The sequence below is a fragment of the Chamaea fasciata genome, unplaced genomic scaffold (genome assembly GCF_029207755.1).
Source record: "Chamaea fasciata isolate MVZ Bird 193981 ecotype frontalis unplaced genomic scaffold, bChaFas1.0.hap1 SCAF_46, whole genome shotgun sequence".
NCBI lineage: Eukaryota > Metazoa > Chordata > Aves > Passeriformes > Sylviidae > Chamaea > Chamaea fasciata.
In genome coordinates, this window is record NW_027094131.1 from 440,310 (window position 1) to 458,517 (window position 18,208).

An 18,208-nucleotide genomic window follows, 5' to 3' on the forward strand; every position below is an offset into this window, starting at 1 on the left:
GTGGTCATAACAAGTGGGCGGGGCCGGGCGGGGACCCCGGCGACATTTCGGGGTCACTTTGGGGGTCCCGGGGTGACCCCGGGGGGTCTCAGGGACATTTTGGGGTCACGGGGTGACACCGGGGGGTCTCCGGGACACGGGCACGCCCCCAGTGTCCCCCGATCCCCGGGGGGACTCTTATTACGGCGAGGGGCGTGTCCGTGACGCCACAGGGGCGTGTCCCGGGCTCTTATCGCGGCGGGGGCTCCTCGCGCTGCTTAGTCACGGCCCCCCCGCTCCCCCCCCGGCCCCGGGGCCGCGGCGTCAACCGGTGAGACCCCCGAAAATATCCCCACTGCGCCCCCGGGAACCCCCCGGAACCCCCCCGGGACCCCCAAACTGCCCCGAAATGACCCCAAATTCACCCCCCGGCACCCCCAAACTGCCCCGAAATGACCCCAAATTCCCCCCCCGGCACCCCCAAACTGCCCCGAAATGACCCCAAATTCCCCCCCCGGCACCCCCAAACTGCCCCGAAATGACCCCAAATTCCCCCCCCGGCACCCCCAAACTGCCCCGAAATGAACCCAAATTCCCCCCCCGGGACCCCCAAACTGCCCCGAAATGAACCCAAAATCCCCCCCCGGGACCCCCAAACTGCCCCGAAATGACCCAAAATCCCCCCCCGGGACCCCCAAACTGCCCCGAAATGAACCCAAAATCCCCCCCCGGGACCCCCAAACTGCCCCGAAATGACCCAAAATCCCCCCCCGGGACCCCCAAACTGCCCCGAAATGACCCCAAAATCCCCCCCCCGGGACCCCCAAACTGCCCCGAAATGACCCAAAATCCCCCCCGGGACCCCCAAACTGCCCCGAAATGACCCCAAAATCCCCCCCGGGACCCCCAAACTTCCGCCAAATAGCCCCAAAAAAGAACCAAGAGGGTCCCTGTGCTGGGGGGGGCCGTGTCCCCCTCCCCGCCCTCCGTGCCTCAGTTTCCCCCGTTCTAACCCAGTTTTCTCCCCCCACAGCCTCTCCATCACCCCGTAACCCCCCAAATCCCATCCCAGGGAGATCCTGTCCCCATCCCTGCCTCAGTTTCCCCTGTTCTAACCCTATTGTTTTCCCTCCACAGCCTCTCCATCACCCCATAACTCCCCCAAATCCCATCCCAGGGAGATTCCAGGGAGCCCCTGACCCTCTCCCCACCCTCCGTGCCTCAGTTTCCCCCATAGTAACCCTATTTTCTCTCTCCGCAGCCTCTCCATCACCCCATAACTCCCCCAAATCCCATCCCAGGGAGATCCTGTCCCTGTCCCCACCTTCTGTGCCTCAGTTTCCCCCGTTCTAACCCAGTTTTCTCCCCATAACTCCCCCAAATCCCATCCCAGGGAGATCCTGTCCCCCTCCGTGCCTCAGTTTCCCCCGTTCTAACCCTGTTTTCTCTCTCCACAGCCTGACCTCCACCCCACAACCGCCGGGGGGACGATCCCCGCCGCTCTCCCCACCATGTCCTGCCTGTCCCTGCCGCTCCCGGAGTTCCCGGCCGGCCCCTCCTCCTCCTCCTCCTCCTCCTCCTCCTCCCCGTGCCGTTACACGCACGCCGAGCACCCCGGGGCCGCCCTGGCCGCCATGAACGAGCTGCGGCTGCAGGGTCACCTGTGCGACGTGACGCTGCGGGTGCGGCAGGGCCGGGACGCGGCGCCCACCGAGCTGCGGGCGCACCGGGTGGTGCTGGCGGCCGCCAGCCCCGTGTTCCGGGCCATGTTCACGGCCGGGCTGCGGGAGCGGGGCCTGGCCGAGGTGCCCATCGAGGGCGTGCAGCCCGGCGCCATGGAGGGGCTGGTGGAGTTCGCCTACACGGCGGCGGTGGCGGTGGGCGAGCGCTGCGTGCTGCCGCTGCTGCACGGGGCGCTCATGTACCAGGTGAGTGTGTCTGGGCCTTGGGCTTTGGGGACAGGTGTGTGTGTGTCTGGCGGGGGGAAAGGTGGGGTTTGCCTTGGGGTGGGGAGTGTGAACCCCTCGGGATGGAGGATGTAAATCCTCTTGGAATGGAGAGTGTGAACCCCTCGGGATGGAGGATGTAAATCCTCTTGGGATGGGGGACGGAGGATGTAAATCCTCTTGGGATGGAGAGTGTGAACCCCTCGGGATGGAGGATGTAAATCCTCTTGGGATGGAGGACAGGTGTGTCTACCTGTCAGGGGGAAAGGTGGAGCTTCCCTTGGAATGGAGAGTGTGAACCCCCTGGGGATAGAGGACAGGTGTCTGTCTGTCAGGGAAAAGGTGGAGTTTCCCTTGGGATCGAGAGTGTGAACCCTTTTGGGATGGAAAGTGTGAACCCCCTTGGGATGGAGGATATAAATCCTCTTGGGATGGAGAGTGTGAACCTTGGTTTTCCTTTCCCCGTCCAGGCCCAGCCTTTCTTTCCCCCTCCCCTGATTCTCTCCCACACAATTCCCGTGATTTCTAGAAACATTTTAACCCTTTGCTGCCAGGTGGACGCCGTGGTCAGGGCGTGCTGCTCCTTCCTGGGGGGGCAGCTGCACCCCAGCAACGCCATCGGCATCGCCGCGCTGGCCGAGCGCCTGGGCTGCCCCGAGCTGCAGCAGAGGGCGCGGGAGTACATCTACATGAACTTTGCCGAGGTGAGGAGGGGCTTTGGGGGGCTTTGAGGGGATTTTGGGGGGGTTTGAGCAGGGGTTTGGGTGGTTTGGGGGCTCTGGGCTGCCCCGAGCTGCAAGCAGGAGTTCCTGTCCCACTGCCGGGATGTCATTTCGGGGTTGGTTTTCTCCTGATTTTTCACCAGTTTTGAGCCAATTTCCCCCTTTTCCCTGCACGTCTCCAAGCAGGAAGAATTCCTCTCCCCATCCCACTGCCGGGATCTCATTTGGGGGCTGGTTTTGAGCCAATTTTCACCAGTTTTGAGCTGATTCTCCCCCTTTTCCCTGCAGGTCTCCAAGCAGGAGGAGTTCCTCTCCCCATCCCACTGCCGGGATGTCATTTCAGGGCTGTTTTTGTGCTGATTTTCAGCTGATTTTCACACGCTTTGAGCTTTCCCTCACCTTTTTTCCCGCAGGTCTCCAAGCAGGAGGAGTTCCTCTCCCTCTCCCACTGCCAGCTGGCCACGCTGCTGAGCCGGGACGAGCTGAACGTGCGCTGCGAGTCCGAGGTGTTCCAGGCGTGCCTGGCCTGGGTGCAGCAGGACCGCGGCTCCCGGGCGCCCTTCCTGCCCGCGCTGCTCCGCGCCGTGCGCTGCCACGCCCTGACGCCGCGATTCCTGCGGGCCCAGCTCCGCCGCGACCTGGGCGCCGACGCCCTGAGATACCTGGCCGGGGTGTTCCGGGACCTGGCCCTGCACAGGCCCCCCCAGAGGGACCCCCCCGGCAGGACCCCCAAGGTGCGGCAGCTGATTTACGCCGCCGGGGGTTACCTGGGGCGCTCGCTGAGCACCTTGGAGGCGTTCGACCCCGTGGGAGGGGCGTGGGTGAGTGCTGGGGGCGGCGGTGGGAATGGGGGTTCGGGGGGGTCAGTGGGATTGGGGGGGAACTTTGCAGAGCTGGCTTTCGTTTCTATTTCACTCACAGGGTTTTATATTTTCAGGCATTTTTTAATATTTTTAATGTTTTTTTTAATATTTTATATTTATTTATATTTGTATTTAATTTATATTTAATTTATATCTATATTTAATTTGTATTTAATTTATTTACATTTTATAGTTTTTCATATTTTATATTCTATTTTTATTTAATATTTTAGATTGAGACTTATTTTTATTTTATACTTTAACTTTAGATATAGATTTATATTTTATATTTATGCTATGTTTCGTATTTATTTTATATTTATATTTACTTAATATGTTATATTTATGTTGATGCTACATTTCATATTTATTTTATATTTAGATTTATTTTATATTTTCTTTATATGTTATATTTATATTGATGCTACATTTCATATTTATTTTATATTTACTTTATATTTAGTTTATACGTTATATTTCTATTCATGCTGTATTTTATAACGCACACGTATATTTTTAAAATCCCTTATCACATCGGCAGGCAGTCCCACCTGTAATCTCCCCCCCGCCCCACCTTTCCCCCCGCAGGTGCGGCTGGCGGAGCTGGAGACGCCGCGCTCGGGGCTGGGGGGCTGCGCCGTGGGGGGGCTGTTCTACGCCGTGGGGGGCAGGAACAACTCCCCCGAGGGCAACACGGACTCGGCGGCCGTGGACTGCTACAACCCCCTGAGCGGGCGCTGGGCGCCCTGCGCCCCCATGAGCGTCCCCCGCAACCGCATCGGGGTGGGCGTCATCGACGGGCTCATCTACGCCGTGGGGGGGTCCCACGGCTGCACCCACCACTGCTCCGTGGAGAGGTGGGTGGGGGGCACCAGGGGGTTGGGGGATAAAAAGGGGTTGAGGGGTAAATGGGGCTGGGGGGGTGAAAAAGGGGGCTGGGGGTATAAAAGGGGCTGGGGGGCTGTAAATGGGGTTTGGGGGATAAATGGGGCTGGGCTGTAAATGGGTTTTTGGGGGGAGCCACATGAGGGATTCAGTGGGGGGCTCTGTACCCCTTTGGGGGGGGTCTGTACCCCTTTGGGGGGCTCTGTACCCCTTTGGGGGTCTCTGTACCCCTTTGGGGGGCTCTGTACCCCTTTGGGGGGGTCTGTCCCCCCCGAGGGCCCCCCGCCGCCCTGACCCCGGCGCCCCCCGGGCAGGTACGAGCCCGAGCGGGACGAGTGGGTGCCGGTGGCGCCGATGGGGACGCGGCGGATCGGGCTGGGGGTGGCGGTGCTCAACCGGCTGCTCTACGCCGTGGGCGGCTTCGACGGCAGCGCCCGCCTGCGCTCGGCCGAGCGCTACCACCCCGAGCGGGACCGCTGGCAGCCCATCCCGCCCATGGCCACCGTCCGCAGCGGCGCAGGTGGGGTTTGGGGGGCATTTGGGGGGTCCTGGGGGGGTTTCGGTGGGCTTTGGGGGCGCTGATCCCACTCCTGGAGGGACCCCTGGGACACCATCCCTGCTGGCCAGGTGGGGCTGGGGGAATGAGGGGTTTGGGGGCTCCTGGAGGGGTTCGGGGGGGATTTTGGGCTCTCAGGGGGCTTTCAGTGGAGTTTGGGGGGCCTGATCCCACGGGACAGGGTCCTGGTGGGGTCCCAGAGGGGTTTGGGGGGGCTCAGTTGGTTTTTGGGGGTCCCCCAGGGGTCCGTACCCTCGGGATGGGTTTTCTGGGGGTTTTGGGGTCGCTCAGCCCGTTTTTGGGGTCCCCCCGGGGGGTTTTTGGGGTCGCTCAGCCCGTTTTTGGGGTCCCCAGGGGTGTGCGCCCTCGGGAACTGCCTGTACGCCCTGGGGGGCTATGACGGCTCACAGCAGCTGAGCAGCGCCGAGCGTTTCCAGGCCGACACGCAGAGCTGGAGCTTCGTGGCGCCCATGGGGCACCGGCGCAGCGCCCTGGGGGTCACGGCCTTCCGCGGCAGGATCTACGTCATGGGTATGGGCACGGGGCTGGGGGGCTCGCCGGGGCTCCCCGGGGTGTTTTGGGGGGTCACTGAGGGGTCTGGGGGGGTCATTGTGGGGTCATTGAGGGGTCACGGGGGGTCACTGAGGGGTCACGGGGGGTCACTGAGGGGTCACGGGGGGTCATTGAGGGGGTCCCCGGGGTCATTGAGGGGGTCATTGAGGAGTCCTGGGGGTCATTGTGGAGTCACTGAGGGGTCCCCGGGGTGTTCTGGGGGGGGTCCAGGCTGACCCGTGCCCCCCTCCCTGGGGGGATTTTGGGGATCCCGGGGATTTTGGGGGTCCGGGGGGGTCCAGGCTGACCCGTGCCCCCCTCCCCGGGCAGGGGGCTACGACGGTCACTCGTTCCTGGAGTCGGTGGAGTGCTACGACCCCCAGGGGGACGCCTGGACCGAGGTGACCCCGATGCCCTCGGGGCGCAGCGGCCTGGGGGTGGCCGTCACCGTGGAGCCCTGCCACCCCCTGCCCCCCCCCGCGGAGCCCCCCGACCCCCAGGAGAGCCCCCCGGAGCCCCCCCCGGGCCGGCCCTGCTGACCCCGGTGCCGCCGGTGGGGGGGGACGGGGTGGGGTGTGACCCCCGCACCCCGAAATTCCCACATCTGTCCCAATTCCCCCCAAAATCCATCCCCTGCCGGCGGCCACCGAGGGGTGCGGGGGGGTGATGTCACTGAGACCACCTCCCCGCCCAAAAAGGACTTTTGTATTTTTCCCCAATTTTTGGGGGGCTCTGGGGGTCCCCAAACGCCGTCGGTGCGAGAATAAATGTATTTTAAAGGGGAGGCCTCAGGGTCACTGGAGGGGCTCAGGATTTTGGGGAGGGGTCCCAGGATCACTGGGGGGGCTCGGGGTTTCCGCGGGGCGGTCGCCGGGCAGGCGCGGGGCGCGGCGGGGGCCCCAGGTGGTGGGCACCATCCCCCAGAGGTAGTCGCTGACGAAGGTGTGCGAGTGTTCCCTCGTGTCCAGCTCCAGCGGCACGGCGATCTCGGGCCCGTAGTGGACTGGGGGGCGAAGGGAAAGAACCCTTGGCTGTGTTTGGGGGGGGTTGGGGGTTTTTTGGGGTGGGTTTGAGGTTTTTTGCGGAGGGTTGGGGTTTTTTGAGGAGGGTTTGGGGTTTTTTGGGGTGGGTTGGGGGTTTTTTGGGGAGGGTTGGGGATTTTGGGGAGGGTTTGGGGGTATTTCGGAGTACCGTGGGGTGGTTTTTGGGGTGTTTTGGGTGTGTTCTTCGCGTGTTTTGGGGAGTTTTTGGAGAGCTTCAGGGTGGTTTTGGGGAGTTTCAGGGTATTTTCAGGGTGTTTCGGGCAGTTTCCCGGGTGTTTCGGGGCGTTTTGGGCTCACTCACCGCCGCGGATGCACCCCGGCTCGGCGCTGAAGTCCAAGTCTATGCGGCTGATCTCGTAGTACAGCTGGGCCACGTACCTGGGGTGGGGGGCAGCGGGAGTTTGGGGCGTCTGGGCGTGGTTTGGGGGGTCCCGGGGGGGTTTGGGGGTCCCCGTGCCCCACTCACACGTCAGGATGAACGTCCTGCTCCTCCTCCTCCTGCTCCTCCTTCCGGAGCTGCTCCAGCTGCTGCTGCAGCTCCTGCTGGGTCTGGCGCAGCGCCGTGGGGGGGTCAAGGCAAACGGGGCGCCCCAAACAGCCCCCCGGGCCCCAAATCCTGCCCCACGAACCCCAAATCCTGCCCCAAAAGCCCCCCAGGCCCCAAATCCTGCCCTAAACCCCCCCAGGGCCCAAATTCTGCCCCCACGGACCCCAAATCCTGCCCCAAAAGCCCCCAGGGCCCAAATCCTGCCCCAAACAGCCCCCCGGGCCCCAAATTCTGCCCCACGGACCCCAAATCCTGCCCCAAACCCCCCCAGGGCCCAAATTCTGCCCCACGGACCCCAAATTCTGCCCCACGGACCCCAAATCCTGCCCCAGAGCCCCCCAGGATATCGGGTTTTCTCCCTGGCAGTGCTCAGGGCCAGCTGTGCCGTGTCCAGCTCGGTGTCCAGCTCCTGTCCCTGGCCCCACAGACCCCAGATCCTGCCCCAGAGCCCCAAATCCTGCCCCAGAGCCCCCCAGACCCCCCAGGATATGGGGTTTTCTCCCTGGCGGTGCTCAGGGCCTGCTGTGCCGTGTCCAGCTCGGTGTCCAGCTCCCGGCTCCGGTCCCGCAGCCGCTGGGCCTCGGCCTGAGCCTGCAGCAGGCGCTGGGACAGCCGGGCCTCGGTGTCACACAGTTCTGGGGGGACACGGGGTCACCTGGGGGTCACCTGGGGCTGGGGGGCACTGAGGGGGTGTTTGAGGCGCAGCAAGGGTGCTTTGGGGTGCAGTGGGGCTGTTTTGGGGTGACCCGCCCTGAGGCGTGTCCCGGGCTCCAGCTTTGCCCGCTTTTCAGAGTTTGCATCTTGTTCTCACGCAGCTCCAAGAAAACAAGGTTTGCTCTTAGAATTTATCTTTTTGTTTACGTATTTCCCCTGTGGGAGGAGGAAAGCGACTGATAGTGGTGTTCACCGACAGGGTCAACCTACGCGGCCAATCTCGTGCCTTCTGAAAGAATTGTACGTCAGGTGGAGTCAGGCAATCAAATCTAAAACTTTCCTGCCGCCGGCCTCGTTCTTCCGTGCCCCAGAGTGTGACACGGGCCCGTCTCTGTGCCTCCACCAGCCCCATGCTTCGGGGTTGTTTTGGGGTTGTTTTGGGGTTGTTTTGGGGCAGTTTTGGGGTGTTCCGGGTCACCCAGCCTGTGCCATGTCCCGGGCCCATCTCAGTGTCTCCAGCAGCCCCGTTTGGGGTGCAGTGAGGGGATGTTCTGGGGCTGTTTTGGGATGCACTAAGGACAGTTTTGGGGCTGTTTTGGGGTATTTGGGGTGACCCACCCTTGTCCATGTCCCGGGCCCGTCTCAGTGTCTCCAGCAGCCCCGTTTGGGGTGCAGTGAGGGGATGTTCTGGGGCTGTTTTGGGATGCACTAAGGGCAGTTTTGGGGCAGTTTTGGGGTATTAGGCGTGACCCACCCTTGTCCATGTCCCGGGCCCGTCTCAGTGTCTCCAGCAGCCCCGTTTGGGGTGCAGTGAGGGGATGTTCTGGGGCTGTTTTGGGATGCACTAAGGGCAGTTTTGGGGCAGTTTTGGGGTATTAGGCGTGACCCACCCTTGTCCATGTCCCGGGCCCGTCTCAGTGTCTCCAGCAGGGCCGTGTCCAGGCGCTCCCGGCGCTCGAGGCTGCGCTGCAGCAGCTCCTCGATGCAGCCCGAGCTCAGCTCCTGCAGCAGTTCCTGGCTCAGCTCCTCCAGCTCCTCCACCAGAGGAGGAGCGGCCGCCTGGGGACGGGGAATAATGAGGGAATAACGGGGGAATAATGGGGGAATAATGAGGGAAATAATGGGGGAATATTGGAGGAATAACGGGGAAAGTAAAGAGGGATTGATAGGGGAATGATGGGGATATAATGGGAAAAATAATGGGGAAGTAATGAGGGAATAACGGGGGGAATAAGGAAATGGGGATTTATTCCCATAGGGATTTATTCCCATCAGGAGATAGGGATTTATTCCCAGGGCAGGGGCCGAGGGTGACCCCGAGGATTTTTTGGGGTAAAAACACCGGGATTTGGGGTCTGGGGGCGGCACAGAGCCCTGAGGGGCTGGGGGTGACACGGGGACCGCCGGAGCCCGCCCCGCGCCGGGACCGCGTTAATCCCCGCGCTCCCCGTTCCCGGGCTCACCTCCCGTCCCTCCCCGCGCTCCTTTTCCCCCTTTTTTCCCCATTTTTTACCATTTTCCCCCTTTTCTCCGGGGGCTCAGCCCGCGCGCGGCGTTTGAACCGGGCGGGCGAGGCCGCTCTGCGCATGCGCAGCCCCGCTTCCCCGCGCCCGGAGTTGGCTCCGCCCATTCCCCGCCCCCCCGCCCCGCCGTGGTTCCGCCCCGCCCCCCGTGTCGCCCTGCCCGGGTTCCCCCCCGCCCACCGCGGCCGCTCCGCTTTGGTTCCGCCCTCCCCGGGTTGCCGCTCCGGTAATGGCGGCGGCGGCGGCGGCGGCGGGCGGGGCGAGCCGCCGGTTCTGGGGGCGCCTGGGGGACACCCGGCTCGGTGAGGGGGGCCGGAGGTTCTCGGGGGGACGTGAATCTCGGGGTGGGGCGGGGGGGGGAGACACCGGGACCTTGCGGGGCGGCGCCGGTAAAGGTGGGGGGGCTCCGGGACACCGGCGGGTCTGGGGGTCCCCAAAGCCTCCCGTTCTCCGGGGGGGGGGGTCCCGGGGGGGTCCCCATAACCATGGCAGGTTTTAGGGGGTTCCCCATTACCTCTGGGGGGTCCCCATAACTCACAGGGTGCCTGGGGTGGTCCCCATAACCCGGGGGGGGTCTGGGGGGTTCCCCATTACCTGGGGGGTCTTGGGGAGGGCTTTCCCCATACCTGGGGGGTCCCTCCCCAGCCCCTCCCGCTCTCCCACCTTGACCCAAACCGTGACTTGGGCGCGACCTCCCCGCACCCCCCGGGGGTCTCCCCCCGTTCCCCCGGGGGTCTCCCGGTGTCCCTTAATCCCTCGGTGTTCCCGCTGTCCCTGACTCCCGTTCCCGTTCCCCCGGGGGTCTCCCGGTGTCCCTGACTCCCCGGTGTTCCCGGTGTCCCTGACTCCCCGGTGTTCCGGTGTCCCTGACTCCCCGGTGTCCCGGTGTCCCTTAACCCCCCGGTGTCCCCGCAGGTCGCTGGTGCCGGTCTCTGCTCCAGGATTACTCCAGCTCGCTCCGGGAAGCCTTCACCTCGGCGCGGCGCCGTCCCGGCACCTCCGCGTCCGCGCTGCTGGCGCTGGGGCTCGGCGCCGTCACGGCGCGCTCGGTGCCGGACCGGGACTCGCTGGAGAGCGCGGCCGTGGCGGCGGCGGCGGCGCTGGGGCGGCTCCCGGCGGGCTCCCGGAGCCCCCGGTGCGAGCGGAGGGTGCTGCGGCTGCTGCGGCTGCGGGAGCGCGGCCGGATCCGCGTCCGGAGCCTGGGCTTGTTCTCCCTGGCCGTGGCGGAGCCTCACGGGGAGGACGCGGCGTTGTACCGGGCTCGCTGCCCGCACCTCCGCCCGCCCTTCTGGGCCTTCGGGGACTTGCTGGACGTGGGGTTTTGGGGGCGCTGGTGGCTGCTGGAGGACGAGCTGAGGGACGGAGACATCAACGAGGAGGAGTTCGGGCACCTGCCGGAGCCGCTGCGGCGCCTCGAGCCGCGCCAGCTGCGCTCGGAGCGCAACGAGCGCCTGCACCGGGAGCGGCTCCGCGCCGTGGTGCTCAGCGAGGCCGAGATCCGCGGGGACGGGCACTGACCGGGGGGCTGGGGGGAGAAAGGGGTGGGGGGGAAAGGGGTGGGGGGAGAAAAGGGGGTTGGGGGGGAAAAGGGGTTGGGGGAGAAAAAGGGGTTGGGGGGAGAAAAGGGGTTGGGGGAGAAAAGGGGTTGGGGGAGAAAAGGGGGTTGGGGGGGAAAAGGGGTTGGGGGAGAAAAGGGTTGGGGGAGAAAAAGGGGTTGGGGGAGAAAAAGGGGTTGGGGGAGAAAAGGGGTGGGGGGAGAAAAGGAGTTGGGGGAGAAAAAGGGGTTGGGGGAGAAAAGGGGTTGGGGGAGAAAAGGGGTTGGGGGAGAAAAGGGTTGGGGGGAGAAAAGGGTTGGGGGGAGAAAAGGGGTTGGGGGGAGAAAAGGGTTGGGGGAGAAAAGGGTGGGGGAGAAAAGGGGTGGGGGGAGAAAAGGGGTTGGGGGAGAAAAGGGGGTTGGGGGAGAAAAAGGGGTTGGGGGAGAAAAGGGGTGGGGGGAGAAAAGGGGGTTGGGGGAGAAAAAGGGGTTGGGGGAGAAAAGGGGTTTTTGGGGAGTGAAGAAAGGTTTTTTGGGAGTGAAAAAAAGGGGTTTTGGGGGGTGAAAAAAGGTTTTTTTGGGGTTTTGGGGATGAAAAAAGGGGTTTTTCGGGGGGTGAAAAAGTTTTTTTGGGGATGAAGAAAGGGGTTTTTTGGGGGGTGAAAAAAGCGGTTTTTGGGGGGTTCTTAGGGTTTTTTTGGGGGGGTGAAAAAAGGGCGTTTTGGGTTTTTTTGGGGGGAATTCTTTGGGGGTTTTGGGGGGTTTTTTTGGGAGTTCTTTGGGATTTTTTTGAGGGGTGATTTTGGGATTTTTTGGGGGGGGTTGGGGGCTTTTTGGGGGTTTTCTTGGGGTGTTAAAAGGGGGTCTGACCCTTTCCACGCCCTATGGACCCCTCTCCCGTGCGCAGCTGGTTGAGCTCATTAAAGATTCGCTGTGATTTGGGGTTTATTGGGGGTTTTTTGGGGGGTTTTGGGTTTGTGTTTCCTTAAAACGACCCTAAAAATGACGGCGGTGGGGGCGTGAGGGGCGGCGGGGCAGAGATGAGGGCGGGGATTTGGGAGGTGGGATTTGGGGGCTGGAAATTTGGGTCTCGGGCTTTCGAGGGTGGGGAGTTCCGGAGGCGCAAACGCGGAGTTTTGGATGCGGAATTCCACAGGTGGAATTCCAGAGGTGGGATTTCGGGTGTGAGATTTCGGATGCGGGATTTTGGGTGCGAGATTTCGAATGAGGGATTTTTGGAGCTGGGATTTCGGGTGTGAGATTTCAGGGGTGGGATTTTTGGTGGGGGATTTCGGGTTTGGAATTTCGGATGCGGGATTTTGGGATTTTTGGGATTTCGGGCTCTGCCCGGCCTCTCCTCCCCCCCTCCACCCCTTTTTTTGGTTTGGTTTTTTTTTTTTTCGGTTTGGTTTTTTTTGGGATTTCCTTCCCCGGCTAAACCCCCTCCCTCATCCCCGCCCGGGTTTTTGGGGTCCCGCCTCCCCAATTCGACGATTTCCCGGCGGAATTTCCCCCTCGGGCGTTTATTGGGGGGCAGGTTGGGGTATTTTTGGGGGCGCCCTCAGACGGGGGGCTCGGCGTGGGGGTGCAGCGGCCACCGCTCCTGGGGGTCCCCGTCCCCCGGGGGGGGCTCCTCGGAGCTGCTCGTGCGGCGGGGCCCGGGCTGGGGGTCCCCAAGGGGGTCCCCAAGGGGGTCCCCGAGTTCCTCCAGCGGCTGGAACTGCATCTCCTCCTTGGCCAGGCTGCGGGAGCGCGGGGGTCACCCCAAAACAAACAAACAAACAAACAAACAATCCTAAAAACCCTGCCAGGGTCACCCCAAAACAACCCCAAAACCCTGCCAGGGTCACCCCAAACCCCCCCAAAAACCGGGTGACCCCAACCCCCGGGGTCACCCCAAAAAAGCCCAAAAACCCTCCCAGGGTCACCCAAAAAAAAACCCCAAAACCCTGCCAGGGTCACCCCAAACCCCCCCAAAAACTGGGTGACCCCAACCCCCGGGGTCACCCCAAAAAAGCCCAAAAACCCTCCCAGGGTCACCCAAAAAAAAAACCCCAAAACCCTGCCAGGGTCACCCCAAAAACCTTCCCAGGGTAACCCCAGGAACCTCCCAACCCCCGGGGTCACCCCAAAAAACCCTCGGGGGGAGACTGAGAAGGTTTGGGAGGATCTTTGGGTGGGGGTCCCGGGATTTTGGGGGATCCTGGGGAGGATTCCTGGGATTTTTGGGGCTGTCCCGGGATGTTTTGGGGGAGGATTCCCGGGATTTTTTGGGGGGGTTCCCGGGATATTTTTTTGGGGGTGTCCCGGGATGTTTTGGGGGTCCCCGCTCACGTGACGTCGAAGGCGGAGCCGCGGAAGGCGGGGCGGCGCGGGGGCGCGGCCGCCGCCGTGTAGGGCGCGCGGGGACTGGCGGCGTCCCAGTAGCGGTCCCGCTGCAGCGCCGGCACCTCCCCGTACAGCTCGTCCACGGCCAGCATGGACACCTGCGGACAGGTGACACCTGGGGCACCTGTGCACACCTGGGCAGAGCCGCCCCTGTACACCGGGGTGACCTGTGCACACCTGGGCAGAGCCCCCTGTACACCTGGGGTAACCTGTGCACACCTGGGCAGAGATCCCCTGTACACCTGGGATAACCCTGCATGGACACCTGAGGACAGGTGACACCTGGGCGGTGACCTGTGCACGCCTGGGGTTCCCACCTGTACCGCTGGGATAACCTGTGTACACCTGGGATAACCCAGCATGGACACCTGCCGGACAGGTGACAGCTGGGCGGTGACCCCGAACACCTGGGCAGAGCCCCCTGTACACCTGGGATAACCCTGCATGGACACGTGGGGGACAGGTGACACCTGGGTAACCTGTGCACACCTGGAGTAACCCTGCACACACCTAGAGTCCCCCCCACACACCTGGTGTCCCCACACACACACCTGGTGTCCCCACACACACCTGGGGCTGTCCCCACACACACCTGGAAGTTGCGGTCGATGAGGGTGTTGGTCTCGAAGTCGTCGTCGTCCTCCCCGAAGGGGTTAATGAGCTGCTCGGCCACCTGCGGGCGGGGCCACCACCCGCTGTCACCTGGCCCGCAGGTGTCCCTGTCCCCCCCCAGGTGTCCCCAGCCCACCTTGAGCCAGCCCACGTAGAAGAAGAACTGCAGCAAGGTGAACACGGGCACGCCCAGGTCCAGCTCGTGGCCCGCGTAGCCCTGGGCGGGGTCCAGGAACTGCCGCCCGATCAGGCAGGTGAGGAAGAAGGTGTACACGGCGATGGTCACCACCTGCGGGGACAGCGCTGGGGCCGGCGGTCCTCCGGTGTCACCTGTCCCCCCCCGGTGTCACCTGTCCCCCCCGTGTGTCCCTATCCTCACCTCACCCCCCCCGGGTGTCCCCTCAGCCCTGTCCAGGTGCTCCCAGGTGTCACCTCACACCCCCACGTCCCCCCCAGGTGTCCCCTCAGCCCTGTCCAGGTGTCCACAGGTGGCCCCTCACCCCCTCCAGGGGTCCCCCCAGCCTTGTCCAGGTGTCCTCCAAGGTGTCCCCCCAGGTGTCCCAGGTGCCCCCCCGTCCCCAGGTGTCCCCAGGTGTCCCTCACCTGTCCCAGGTGTCCTCACCTGTGTGTACACCAGCGGGACGCTGATCCAGTCGTAGTGGAACAAGAGGCTGCAGTGGGCCCGGAACCGGTTCAGCTCCTGGGGGGCCGGGGGGGCTCAGGGGGGCTCAGGTGTCCCGGGGGGCTCAGGGGGGGGTTCAGGGGGACTCAGGGTGTCCCGGGGGGGCTCAGGGGGGCTCAGGTGTTCCCGGGGGGTCCCGGGGGGGTTCAGGGGGTCTCAGGGGGTTTTGGGGAAGGTTTAGGGGGCCTCAGGGGCAGTTCAGGGGTCCCGGGGGGGTCCCGGGGGGTCTCAGGTTCTCTCAGGGTGTCCCGTGGGGGTCCCGGGTGTCCCGTGGGCGTTCCGTGGGTGTCCAGGTACCTCCATGAGCAGTTTCAGGGCGCAGTCGTCGCGGACCCGTCCCTCTCTCCGGGCCTGCCCCGCCAGCGCCCCGAACCAGGCGCAGGGCACCCAGAACTTGTTGTAGGGCGAGCGCAGCGCGTCCAGGCGGCGCCGCTCCTCCCGCGTCAGGAACCCTGCGAGGGACGGGGTCACCTCCGGACCCCCGGTGTCACCCCCAAACTCCCAGTGTCACCTCCGGACCCCCGGTGTCACCCCCGGGCCAGGGTGTCCCCCCTAAACCTGGGATGTCACCCCCGGGGCCGGGTTGTCACCTTCAGACACAGGGTGTCACCCTCGGACACAGGGTGTCGCTCACCGGCCTGCACCAGGTGGTCAGTGGTGGGGATTTGGTGGTCAGTGGTCAGTCACCAGGCGGTCAGTGGTGGTCAATGGTCAGTCACCAGGCGGTCAGTAGTGGTCAGTGGCAGTCAGTGGTGGTCAGTGGTCACCCCGTGGTCACCCAGTGGTCACTCACCAGCCTGCACCAAGCGGTCAGTGGTGAGGATTTGGTGGTCAGTGGTCAGTCACCAGGTGGTCGGTGGCAGTCAGCGGTCACTCAGCGGTCACTTACCGGCCTGCACCAGGTGGTCAGTGGTGGGGAAGCGCTTGTAGACGGGCGTGCTGACCGCCCGCAGCACCAGCAGCGCTGCCAGGCTCCCGTAGCGCAGCAGCGTCCGGCGCAGCAGCCGGCCCCGCGCGTCCGCGCCGTGGACACTGCCGGCCACGGCCACCATCAGCCCGTCCGGGGCCGGCACCGTCCGGAACTGACCCCACCAGCGCTCCAGGACCAGCGCCACATAGAACCCTGCGGGGACATTGGGGACACCGGGGACAATGGGGACAATGGGGACACTGGGAGGGAGCACCGAAGAGCCCTGGTGGGAACGGGAGGTTGTGGGGGCAGCCCGGGGGTCCCGGGGGGTGTTTGGGGCCGGTTTGGGGGTCCCGGGGGTCTCACCGGGCATCGAGGACACGGGGATCAGGTTGGTGGCTCTGTGGGGACACCGGGGAGGGCTGGGGGACTCGGGAGGGTCCCGGGGTCTCACCGAGCACGAAGGACACGGGGATCAGGTTGGCCGACTTGTCGCAGTACAGCACCAGCTTCTCGAAGAGGCGGCGCTGAGACTCGGACAGCAGGAACCTGGCGGGGGACAGTGTCCCTGTCACCTCCCGGTGTCCCCGTCACCGCCCCGTGGCCCCGCCATGTCCCCCTCGTGTCTCCCCGTGTCCCTCCATGTCCTCCCATGTCCCCCTCATGTCTCCCCGTGTCCCTGCTGTGTCCCCCCAATGTCTCCCCATGTCCCCCGATGTCCTGCCGTGTCCCCCTCGTGTCCCCCGTGTCCCTCCGTGTCCCCTTGTGCACCTGCCATGTCCCCCCATGTCCCCCCCGTGTCCTGCCCATGTCCCCCCATGTCCCCCCATGTCCTCTTGATGTCCCTCCATGTCCCCGCGATGTCCCCTCACGTCCCTCCATGCCCCTGCCATGTCCCCCCATGTCCCCGAGATGTTCCCCCATGTCCCCCACGTCCTGCCGTGTCCCCCCCATGTCCCCGCGCTGTCCCCGCGTGTCCCCGCACCTGTAGGCGAGGCTGAGGCCCAGGTAGGCGGTGAGGAAGAGGAGCAGCTCTCGGTACAGCAGTTTGTAGATGCTCCCGCGCCACAGCAGCAGCAGCTGCGAGAAGCCCCCGAACCGCGCGGTGGCCACGCGCGACGTGTAGGTGACAGTCATGGCGACGGCGGCCACAGCGGGGGACAGCTGCGGAACACCGCGGGGACAGCTGTGGGACAGCGGGGGACAGCTGCGGGTTACCGGGGACACCGCGGGGACACCACGGGGACAGCTGCGGGGCACAGGGGACAGCTGTGGGACAGCGGCCACAGCGGGGGACAGCTGAGGGACAGCTGTGGGACACCGCGGGGACACCGGGAACACCTGCGGGACACCGGGGGACACCTGCGGGGCACCGGCGACAGCTGTGGGACACCGCGGGGACATCGGGAACACCTGCGGGACACCGGGGGACACCTGCGGGGCACGGGGGACACCGGGGGACGCCGCGGGGACACCGGGAACACCTGCGGGACACCGGGGGACACCCGGGGAGCGCAGGGGGACAGCCGCGGCTCCTGGGGGGACGGGAAAAGGCTCTGCGGGGACACCTGGGGGGCGGTGGGGACACGGCGGGGACACCGCGGGGACCCCCCGCACCCAGGGGGCACCGTGGGGACCCCAAACCACCCCTGGGGACCCCAAACCGACACCCGGGGATCCCCCGGCACCCCCGTGTACCCCCCCCGGCAGTGCCACCCCCGCGCTGTCCCCTGTGTCCCCTCACCTGTCGCGCTGTCCCCGCCGCCCGCGCGCTCTGCGGGCCCCGCCCCGGGACGGGCCTTAAATCGCGGCGGGGCCGGACCGGGGGGGACACGGGGGACACGGGGGAGGTGACACTGAGGGGAGGGGGACACGGGGGACACGGGGGAGGTGACACTGAGGGGAGGGGGACACGGGGGACACGGGGGAGGTGACACTGAGGGGGGGGACACGGGGGACACGGGGGAGGTGACACTGAGGGGAGGGGGACACGGGGGACACGGGGGACACGGGGGAGGTGACACTGAGGGGAGGGGGACACGGGGGAGGTGACACTGGAGGGACATGGGCGGGGCCGGGCCAGCCCCGGGGGGGTCCCTGAGGTGACACCGGGGGGGGAGTCGCGGGGGAGGTGACACCGGGAGTGACCGCGCCGGTCCGGCTGGTCCGAGCCCCCCGCCCCGGGCATGGGGGGGTTTGGGGACGGGGGGGACGTTTTTGGGACAGGAGGGTTATTTAGGGGACAGGGGGGTTGTTTTGGGGTCGGGGGGGTTGTTTTGGGGACAGGGAGTATATTTTGGGGTCGGGGGGGTTGTTTTAGGGTCGGGGGGTTGTTTTGCCCCCCCCGCGGCTCTGTCCCCACCCCGGTGGCCTCGGGCCAGCTCCGGGGACAGATCCCAGCGGGGCGCGGGGACAGCGCGGGCAGGGGGGACACTGGGGGGGTGGCGGCCGCGGGGACCCCCCCAAAACAACACCGCCCCTCCCGGGACCCCCAAACCCCCCCGGGACCCCTCAACCCCCCCGGGACGCCCCCCCGCGGCCCCCGCCCTTAATCCGGTGTTAATGAGGGTCCCCCGCGTCCCCCGGGCCCGGGGCCAGCAGCGCTGACGTCACCGCCCCAAAATCCATCCGGACCCCCCCAAATCCATCCGAACCCCCCCCAAATCCATCCGGACCACCCCAAAATCCATCCGAACCCCCCCCAAATCCATCCGGACCCCCCCAAATCCATCCGGACCACCCCAAAATCCATCCGGACCCCCCCAAATCCATCCGGACCCCCCAAATCCATCCACACCCCCCCAAAATCCAT

General features: G+C 64.9%; 4 protein-coding genes across 5 annotated transcripts; 2 read left to right on the forward strand and 2 right to left on the reverse strand.

Annotated features, from left to right (window-relative positions):
- Positions 1 to 248: 248 nt before the first annotated feature.
- KEAP1 (kelch like ECH associated protein 1) lies at positions 249 to 6,287 on the forward strand. Its single transcript, XM_066207692.1, has 8 exons — positions 249 to 310; positions 1,437 to 1,907; positions 2,480 to 2,629; positions 3,061 to 3,468; positions 4,099 to 4,367; positions 4,710 to 4,915; positions 5,306 to 5,482; positions 5,834 to 6,287. Exons 2-8 carry the CDS (start codon positions 1,491 to 1,493, stop codon positions 6,040 to 6,042), a joined length of 1,836 nt encoding a protein of 611 aa, XP_066063789.1. The 5' UTR covers positions 249 to 310; positions 1,437 to 1,490; the 3' UTR covers positions 6,043 to 6,287.
- SPC24 (SPC24 component of NDC80 kinetochore complex) lies at positions 6,260 to 9,358 on the reverse strand. 2 transcript variants are annotated; one of them, XM_066207726.1, is made up of 6 exons: positions 9,261 to 9,358; positions 8,638 to 8,749; positions 7,584 to 7,728; positions 7,013 to 7,108; positions 6,848 to 6,924; positions 6,260 to 6,506 (listed from the first exon to the last, which is right to left on the reverse strand). In XM_066207726.1, exons 1-6 carry the CDS (start codon positions 9,333 to 9,335, stop codon positions 6,298 to 6,300), a joined length of 714 nt encoding a protein of 237 aa, XP_066063823.1. In that variant the 5' UTR covers positions 9,336 to 9,358; the 3' UTR covers positions 6,260 to 6,297. The 2 variants fall into 2 exon arrangements, with proteins under 2 accessions (XP_066063823.1, XP_066063822.1); XM_066207725.1 differs by having other exon boundaries at positions 8,638 to 8,806.
- A 65-nt stretch (positions 9,359 to 9,423) lies between these two features.
- TIMM29 (translocase of inner mitochondrial membrane 29) lies at positions 9,424 to 10,790 on the forward strand. The gene is made up of 2 exons (XM_066207728.1): positions 9,424 to 9,572; positions 10,186 to 10,790. The coding sequence occupies exons 1-2, from the start codon at positions 9,500 to 9,502 to the stop codon at positions 10,785 to 10,787; spliced, it is 675 nt and encodes a 224-aa protein (XP_066063825.1). The 5' UTR covers positions 9,424 to 9,499; the 3' UTR covers positions 10,788 to 10,790.
- Positions 10,791 to 12,310: 1,520 nt separating this feature from the next.
- BEST2 (bestrophin 2) lies at positions 12,311 to 16,533 on the reverse strand. The gene is made up of 9 exons (XM_066207708.1): positions 16,382 to 16,533; positions 15,851 to 15,945; positions 15,376 to 15,609; positions 14,784 to 14,938; positions 14,427 to 14,504; positions 13,941 to 14,093; positions 13,785 to 13,865; positions 13,139 to 13,290; positions 12,311 to 12,546 (listed from the first exon to the last, which is right to left on the reverse strand). Exons 1-9 carry the CDS (start codon positions 16,531 to 16,533, stop codon positions 12,366 to 12,368), a joined length of 1,281 nt encoding a protein of 426 aa, XP_066063805.1. The 3' UTR covers positions 12,311 to 12,365.
- Between the last annotated feature and the right edge of the window lie 1,675 nt (positions 16,534 to 18,208).